The sequence below is a fragment of the Tupaia chinensis genome, unplaced genomic scaffold (genome assembly GCF_000334495.1).
Source record: "Tupaia chinensis unplaced genomic scaffold, TupChi_1.0 Scaffold000153_1, whole genome shotgun sequence".
Lineage (NCBI taxonomy): Eukaryota > Metazoa > Chordata > Mammalia > Scandentia > Tupaiidae > Tupaia > Tupaia belangeri.
This window is the reverse complement of record NW_006159624.1, coordinates 904,350-913,118: the sequence shown is the minus strand read 5'-3', so window position 1 is coordinate 913,118 and position 8,769 is coordinate 904,350. Positions and strand designations below refer to the sequence as shown.

The 8,769-nt window shown below is 42.5% G+C and overlaps 1 protein-coding gene across 3 annotated transcripts in view; it reads right to left on the bottom strand.

Moving 5' to 3' along the window:
• The window catches only part of RNF20 (ring finger protein 20), a 39,342-nt gene extending 35,353 nt beyond the window's left edge, over nt 1–3,989 (bottom strand). Inside the window, exons 1-2 of one of the 3 annotated variants that reach the window (XM_006145559.3) lie at nt 3,905–3,989; nt 2,413–2,567 (exon numbers count right to left, since the gene is read on the bottom strand). In XM_006145559.3, coding sequence (XP_006145621.1) covers nt 2,413–2,541 — 129 coding nt within the window. In that variant the 5' untranslated portion in view covers nt 2,542–2,567; nt 3,905–3,989. The other 2 variants (XM_006145560.3, XM_027770695.1) reach the window with 2 other exon arrangements.
• Between the last annotated feature and the right edge of the window lie 4,780 nt (nt 3,990–8,769).

Below are 8,769 nucleotides of genomic sequence, written 5' to 3'. Positions count from 1 at the left end.
ATATATATATATATATACACACACACACACACACACACACACACACACACACACATTTTTTTTTTGAGAGGTTTTTGCTATAGGGTGCGTGCGCTTGCCAGACAGAAAGAGACAGAGAGACAGAAAGCGAGAAATCATACCCCGGGGGAATGGCCATGCTGCAATCCCTTCTCCTCCATTCTCCTCTCGGGATCTTGGGCACGCACGCACACACGCCCAGCGTGAGTTTTAAGCCACTGGGTCTGGGACTCGAACCGCAGTCAACTACATGGGAGTCCAGCGACATAGCCATTACACTAACTGCTGGTCCCTACTATAACTATTTATCCACTTGGGAGTCTAATAAATATCTCAAACTTCCATGTGCAAAACCGAACTAAGTACATGATTTACCTCCCATGTTCCCAAAAATCTGCTTCTCCATATTCCTCGCCAGCTGAGTAGTAGAAACTTCCAATATCTTTGGGTGACCTTCCCCTTCTATCTTTTATATGCTTCATCTAATTCATAAGCAAATCTTGTCAATGCTTCCCCCATGGTGGTCCGAGCAACCATAATCCCTCATTCTGATCACTGCAGAGGCCTGTAGGAACACTTTTGTACCATGTCCCGTCAGCCTGACAGATTTCAGCACAGCTGTGGTGGACAGCTCCATCCTCACTACCAGTTTTCCCACTTTAAGCACACTTTGGACTCTTACAATCTCAGCTGGCTCACAGTAGCTTTGCAAGGCACAGGAGGAATTATTACAATCAAGGGCAACATTCAACCAATTGGAGCAGGAATAAGTGGATATATGTCTCAGACCCTTGCCTTCAGAGAGGTAGAGCTAGGGGGAGAAAAAGAGAAATGAGGGAACAATTCTATTACCTGGACTCCTGCATATAACCCTTGCTCCTCTACAGGCTGATTTCCAAACGTCAATCTCCACTTAAAACCACTCAATAGCTCCTCACTGCCTTCTAGATGAAGTCCCAACTAGTTTGTGTGGTATCTACTTCCTTCAAAGCATGTACTTATCCCTGGAACAGCATATATCCCACTCTATTGTACCAGCCTATTTATCAGTGCTACCCTACAAAATGAAGTCTAGAGGCTGTCTTCAGTTGAAAGCAATGTCTGACAAATAACAGATGCACACCAAATAGTTATATTTATTGAGTGAATAATGCCTTTGGGCTGCAGAATGTGAGGCAGTGTTAAGACAAAATCACTTCTTGGCAACAGTATGGAGTACTAGAATCCCAGAGAGCTTCATAAACAGCCTTTATCAAAAATGTACTAGGTGGGAACTGGCAGTTAGCGTAATGGCTATGTCGCTGGACTCCCACGTAGTCGACCGCGGTTCATGTCCCGGACCCGGTGGCTTAAAACTCACGCCGGGCGCGTGTGCGTGCGTGCCCAAGATCCCGAGAGGAGAATGGAGGAGAAAGGATTGCGGCGTGACCATCCCCCCTGGGGGGTGATTTCTAGCTTTCTGTCTCTATGTCTCTGTCTGTCTGGCGAGCGCACGCGCCCTACAGTGAAAATCTCTCAAAAAAGAAAAAATGTACTAGGTTATCCTAACCTAAAATAAAAAAAAGAAAGAAAGAAAAAAAAATCTCTCTGAAACTCAACCTCAAAAATCAAAGAAGTCAGATATGATTTTGTAAGCTACACAAAATGTTTTAGTATTAAATCTCTATGGGTAAGTTCCAAAATACAGAATCTCGATCTAGACCAAAACATGTAAGTTCCTCATATCCAGTGGCTATACATTACTATGAGCTTTTGGTGTATAATATTCTAATGCAATTGTTAGCTCCATAACTGCAAAGATAATATCTATTTCATTCACCCTTATATTATCTAGTCCAATAATAAAAATTAACAGCTCACTTGTACTGAGTACTTACTTTATTAAAAGCTAAATTTTAACGCTAAGCAGGGGCTTTCGCTTTCTTCAAATGACCAAATGTGGTAGGTACTTTAATTACATTTTACAGACAAGGAGACAGAGGCATAAGAAGGATAACACAAGTCATGCAGCTAGGAAGTGGTCAGCTGAGAATCAACTCCAGGCAGTCTGGTAACAGACTCTTAATACTTCACTTTACTTTCAATGGTTTTGCTACACTGCCTCTTAGAACCCAGCACCAAGTCTTGCAGTGAATGAAAAACGAACATATATCTTCCCACTTCTAAATGCCTATAGTCAATGCTATAACAGGTGCCAGACTCTGAAAAGAATACAAGCACACCATGAAAACAAAGTTCAAATGCCAGTATACCTTCTCCAGAACTGACCACCCCATCATTTCACCTACTTCTTTTCAAGTGGCTTCCCCTTACTCTAGAAGGCTTCCAAAATATTTTAGGTTCAAGTTACAAGTGACAGAAGAAATCACACTGCACAGCACTGTTTCCTCATACCGTTGAAGAGACACCCCCTAGTTTAATGGTTTCCACCGTGGTCCCTGAATCTTCAACAGCTGTCTTCTTCTCCGGAGGCACAGATGTACCAGGCTCTCCAGCCGCTCTTTTGTTTCCAATTCCTGACATCTTGGCATAAGATGAGAGCTGCTTTCCTAGAGGAAAAACAGGAAGAAACTGAGGTAAGATATGCAAGGAGAGCAACAAAAAAAGGACACATATGATGCAAAAACTAGCATCTTTTTTCTGGCAAGTTCTTTAACCTGGATCCATCAATTCCACACCAAACACCACCATCTCCAAATCCCTCTTTGAAACTTAAATAATAAACTGTGGTGTACGAATCATGGTTGAACTTATATGACTACAGATTTCTAAAAAGGATGCTGGTAAGGAGTAAGAGGTGAGGGCTGAAGAGACCAATAAATTTCAGAAATCTTGTTTCTTTTTTGTCTTTTAAGAATTATTTTTATTTAATTTTATTTATTATTATTATTACCACTTTTCCTATTTGCTATAGGGCACGGGTGCTCACCACAGAGAGAGAGACAGGGACAGAGAGAAAAAATAAGTGAGAAAACAAGCTGCCAGGTCCGGGACTCCCACTCCACAATGTGGGAGTCCAGTGCCCCTAGTTTCTTAAAACACCAAAGTACAGAAGTTTTACTAGTTTAATTAGTACAGAAGTTCAGTCTATGCTATTGAAAGACTCATACACCTGAAAGAGATCCTGGAAATGTCTACTAAGCCATTAATATTGGACAAGTAAGTTATGATCTCTGAGCTTCAGTTAAACCAGTAACAACAGTATCTATCACCTATGCTCATAAGGAATGAATGATAAAAGCATAGAAAGAACACAGCACAACGCTGGACATAAAGCAAGCATTCGGAAACCCAGCTCTCCCTTGAGCAACTGCAGTTTATTCCTTATTTCCAAATGTTCTCACCACTATTTCCTGCGACCCTAGAGAAGTTACACACGAGTACAAATCCCAGTCCTCTGTTAGGGAGCCACGCTGCCTTGAAAGAGTAAACTTTCGAAGACCTTCCGTTTCTACATCTGCACAGTGAAGGCGAGGTGTATCTCCCTCCCTCCTCGGGTTTCCGAGCTCAAAGGAGATGGGGAGCCTGCTCCAGTACTCAGATACTATAGGAAGCAACCTTGCCGCCACCGAGACTACAAACTACTCTGCTTCCGATTCAAGCGCCAAAGAAGGGGTACTGGTGGCAGCAACCTGAGTCGTACTGGGAAGACAGGAGCAGGACATGAGCCGCAATCGACTCCCGAAGGGCCCAGGACCCCGCTCTCCGGCGTGCCGACCCGCAGGCCCAGGAGATGGGGGAACCCAGACCTGGACAAGGTGGAGATTCCGGAAGGTCTCTACGGCCTGGTAATGCCGTAAGCAGCGATTCTGCCAATTTTCGCCTCCCGGGAGATGAACGCAGGGCAGTTATTCACCAAAGTGAGCGAAGCCCTCCCACCTCTCACCTGTGACCCGCGGCGAAGAGAAAGCGGAGCTTCCGGGAGGCGGGGTCAGGAAAAGGAAGAAGGGAAAGAAAAGGGGAAGCGGCTTCAACTCTGCCCAGGGGACTGCGAGACCGAGCAGGGCGGAAGTGACGTAAGGCGAAGGCGCCGAGCAGCCGGGTTAAACGTACCGCCTCTCTCTCCGCGCTTGGTAGATCAGACGGCTCGCTGTTGTTTGTTGACTTGGTATTTGCACTGCCTTCTGCTTTTGCTATGAGATAAAGTTCTTTGTTCTTTTGCCTGTTGTTGGTGCTACCGGAACTCGTTCAGACTGCTCATTGGCCAATAGTCTTGTCAATCTCTGCCGGAAAGGCCTAGCCTTAGACACCTAGGGAATTTGGTTTGCAGCCCCGTGGTGCACAAGTGAAGACTACCGGAGAAAACCTGAAGGATTTGATGAATTTCAGAGCTTGCAGAGTCATTTTACAGGGAAGTGTATTCAGCCCTGTCTATATGTTAGGATCACCTGGGAAGTTTTGGTCTCTCTAAGGAAGGTCCTGGACAAATTCATGTTTTAAAAGCGTTCCCCTAATCCCACCCTAGAATCGAATGTGCAGACAGGATTGACAACTACTGCCTTTATGCAGTAGATAAGATGAAGATAAGAAACTCAAATAAGTCAGTCTCTGATTTTAGTACTGTATTTAAGTTAATTAAGCCTTGGTTCTTAAAGTAAATGTTTCCCATTCAGTTCAACTACATGTGCGTTTTAACAGTGAAAGTAATCAATCTAACCTACCAATAAAAAGCTGTACATTTTGGGGGGCCAGCAGATGGCATAGCGGTTGCATCGCTGGACTCCCACATGGTTGGACAGGGTTAGAGTCCTGGACCCCCCTGGTTTGAAGGAGGAGAATGGGGAAGGGATTGCAGCGTGGCCATTCCCCTCAGGGATGCTTTCTCACTTTCCCACTCATTCTCTCTCTCTCTCTCTCTCTCTCTCTCTCTCTCTCTCTCTCCATCCCCCACTCATTGTCTCTCTCCCGCACGTGCAAAAGCCTCTACAAAAAAAAAAACTGTACATTTTGCAGAACTATGTAAAATTACCTAATGCCATCAGATAGGGGTCCAGAAATGGAAGATTGATTGCTGTATCTTAGACAAAAAGGAAGGCAGGAGGGAAGAAATAAGGAAGGAAAAAGGACAGAAGGAAAGAACCAATAGAATTTAGGCATCTTTAGAAAAAAGATCAAACTTAATCTACACTGTATTTCTGATAGTATGAAGACTTTGGCAAGTTCTAGGAGCCTCTAGATCTGACTTATGGATAAAGTAAGGTGAACTTAGTGAAACAAGTATCTGTGGTGTCTGGTACTAGAACACTTGGCCTTACCGTGGAAAAAATTAACTGTCCAGATGGATTTCACTTACCATTTGGAAAAGCAGAAGCCCGAGAACCCGTGTTTGGGAGTCTACCTGTTGATAAGCATTATATGAGACAATGACAGATTCTCTGATCTCCATCCTTTGATGGCTCTACTCTGGACACTCACAGAATGGCAATCACTGGTGCTTCTAGCCCAGAGTTTGTAAACTGGAGGTTCACAGACTGTGTTTGTCAAAAGATATGCTTTGTTTATTTTAGGTAGTATTGACCACCCAATGTGGTTAAAAACAAGTACTAAAACTTAGTTGCCAACATTTGAAATACAGATATTGTGTCTAAAAAATCGTGACAATTGGGCTAGCAGGTGGCGTGGATATTAAGGCAACTGGATCCTATATGGCTTATGTTGTTTGAGTCCTGGACCACACAACTTGAAGATCGAGCTGGAAGTGTGTGCTTGCATGCCCAAAATCCCAAGAGAAGAAAGGAGGAGAAAGAATTGCAGCATGGCCAACCCGAGGCAGGGGCCAGAGAAGTTCTCACTTCACCTCTCTCTGGCTATTGGTGTCTCTCTTCGGCAAGCACACACACCCTATAGCAAAATAATGAAATAATATTAATAATAATGAAAATCCAGATTGTCAATATTTGAAAACATTGGTCTGTCAGCATCAGTGTTGTATCCTCACGTGGTCACATTACCTAGAGCAGAATAGCAGCTTCCTCTTTCATTAATAAATCATGTGATTCCTGTTTATCATAAGCCTTACTATTTCTTATCAGGTCCCTGGCACTAATTGAACTTCATTTCAGTATTATCACCTATGGATTGTAATGTGATAAATCAATTGCTGATATAAGTAAGTATCCAATAGACTTTAGTGACTGCATCCTGCCCCTTCTTCAGCTTCCTAGCAGAATCAGAATTTTATTCATGTATCCATTTAGCCCCTTTGGTTCCATATATGTCTTAGGATAAACTGATCTCACCCTCATCACTAAGGGTTGTCTTAATATAAATAGTAAGTTCTATTTGCCAAGCCGAAGTTATAGTCAGCAAAGGAGAATTTAATCAGAGTGAAATTCTTGGAATATTGGCACTGAAGCAGTTTTCTTCCCGATTTTTGTCACACCTGAACCTGTTAGAGCCTTCTTGGTACAGTTCTTGAGAACAAAGCCAACCCACAGGGATGAGCAGAACCAAAAGCTCTCAGGAAGATGGACCCAGATCAAAGTTAAGTCTCTACCAACTTTAACCTATAATTCACGGTGTTAGAGAACAAATCAAAATAAATGAATGAATAAATTCATGGTATTAGAGAAGGTACTGAAATGAGAGCAGACGTTTCTAGAACATTTCTATTTTCACCATATAAATAATCATGTTTTCCAGTACTGATGCTGCCATTGTTTTCAAAAAATGCCAGACATTGGACACCTTCACAGGTATCAAGTTTCTCTAGAGAACAAAAGCAACAGTATATTTATGTGTGCATAGGTTGTGCGTGTGTGTATAGAGAGAAAAAGAGAGGTTGAGAGAGATGAAAGGATGAATACTTGATAAGTCCCAAATTGGCAAGGCAGGCTGGCAGTCTGGAGACTGGGGTCTTCCTCAGCTTGAGTCCAAAGGTAGTATGTTAGCAGAGTTCCTTCTTGCTCAGGGGAGATCAGTTTTTGTGGTATTAAGGCCAAAGACCTTCAACTGATTGGGTAAAGCCCACCCATATTTTGGAGGATGATCTGCCACCAATTTGAATGTTAATCTTACCCAAAAAACACTTAACAGAAACATCCAGAATACTATTTGACCAAATATTTGGGTACCGTGGCCCAGGCAAGTTGATACATAACATTAACCATCCCAGTAAGTAACCATATTCTCCAGCTGGTGAGAAGACCTATTTTTTTCTAAAAGCTCCCAGTCAGTCATCTACCATCTCCATAGTAACCTGTCCTGATCCAAAGAGGCAGTCTCACCCTAGAAAATTGGGAAAATGGAAGAGATGAAAAGGAGAATGGCAGAGAATGTGGTTTGTCATTGACCACATATCCCTTTTCTAAACAGCTACCACCTGTTCGCCATCTTAGTCATGAATAAATAACCCATGAAAAATACCATTTTCCCCTCACTCATAAATGAGAGACGAACTCTAGCAATGCTACAGGTATGTTTAGTGTTTGATTTCGCTGTTCTTTTAAAGCTCTCAGTGCTTGCCTCAGCATAATTTAAGCAGAGTAGTAATAATCCTTCTTTTAAAAGGAGGAAACAGGTATTTCAAGTGATTTTTTCAAATTACTTAATGAATCTTTAAAGGACCCAAGTCTGACTTCCAGCCTGTCTTCGTTAACTATACAATTCTGCCACAAGGTGGCAGAGGCGACATGCCTCCTTCCTTAGCTCCCAGGCTAAAGTTTTGGTTGCAGTATGCTGTGCTCAGCCATGTCTTCACCTTGACTGGAAACCTGGACAACTGCTTAGGGTGGCTTTAATGCTCTCATCAGGGGTAGAATTCAGATACTTTAGATTTTTGCTTACTGTTTTTCATAAACTTCTTGCAAATTTTCTGTTGTTATATCTCCTTGCATTACAATATTCCATGAGCTCTAGATTTGGTTATTCGTGTGCTAAACGTAATTGGAAATCCTTTGTTTATTTGCATTTTTAGACAAATTACATTTTGCCTAACATGACATCACTTGTTAAACAGAAACATGCAGATTTGGAATCGTGCTTTAGACTTAGAAGGTAGGAATCTTCTCAGGAAATCTCTCAGGAAATGCCAGTTCTTACTTTAGTAATTATGCTTCCTACCTGAGCACATTCAAGGAACACTGCTCCAGGTGATGAAGTCCAACTTTGCCTGAGAGTGTCCTGCAGAAATTACCCCCCTTCTTCTGTCCTCAGTCACTCCTACCTTGTAGTAATTTATCACTGCCATACTGTTTTCCTACATCTCACACCCCGCCTCCTTCTTCCCAGGTCAGCTGCTCCACTGTGTTATACCATGCTCAGCCTTCTTATATTGTAATTTCGGGAGTCCAGGGAGCCACAACCAGGCCTCCCATCCTTAGAGAGTGAGGACAGGGAGTCCTAGCAGAGTCTATGGAAACATGAGAACTGATAGGTAGTCACACATTGTCAGAGAGGCCCACAGCCTTTAATACTCTCCTAAAATGCTGAGGTGTCTATATTACAGATATGGAATTGGTCTTTTGTGTTCTTATGCCATGAGATACTCCATGATTAGATTTCTATTTTTTTTTATCATTTTGATATTCACTATGTATTTATCCTGGCTACTACACCCTTATTAGAGGATGAGAATGTGGGACAGATGATACTGGGGGTGTCAGGGAAGTCATGACGTATTTTTGCATAAGCAAACTACAATGACCGAATATATTGTCTTTGTGAATTCTCAGTGGGCAGCTCTACTCGTCCATGTTGCTGTTGCTAGACAACTGGCAGTCCACTTTCCCTTGGAAAAAAAAAAACAACCAG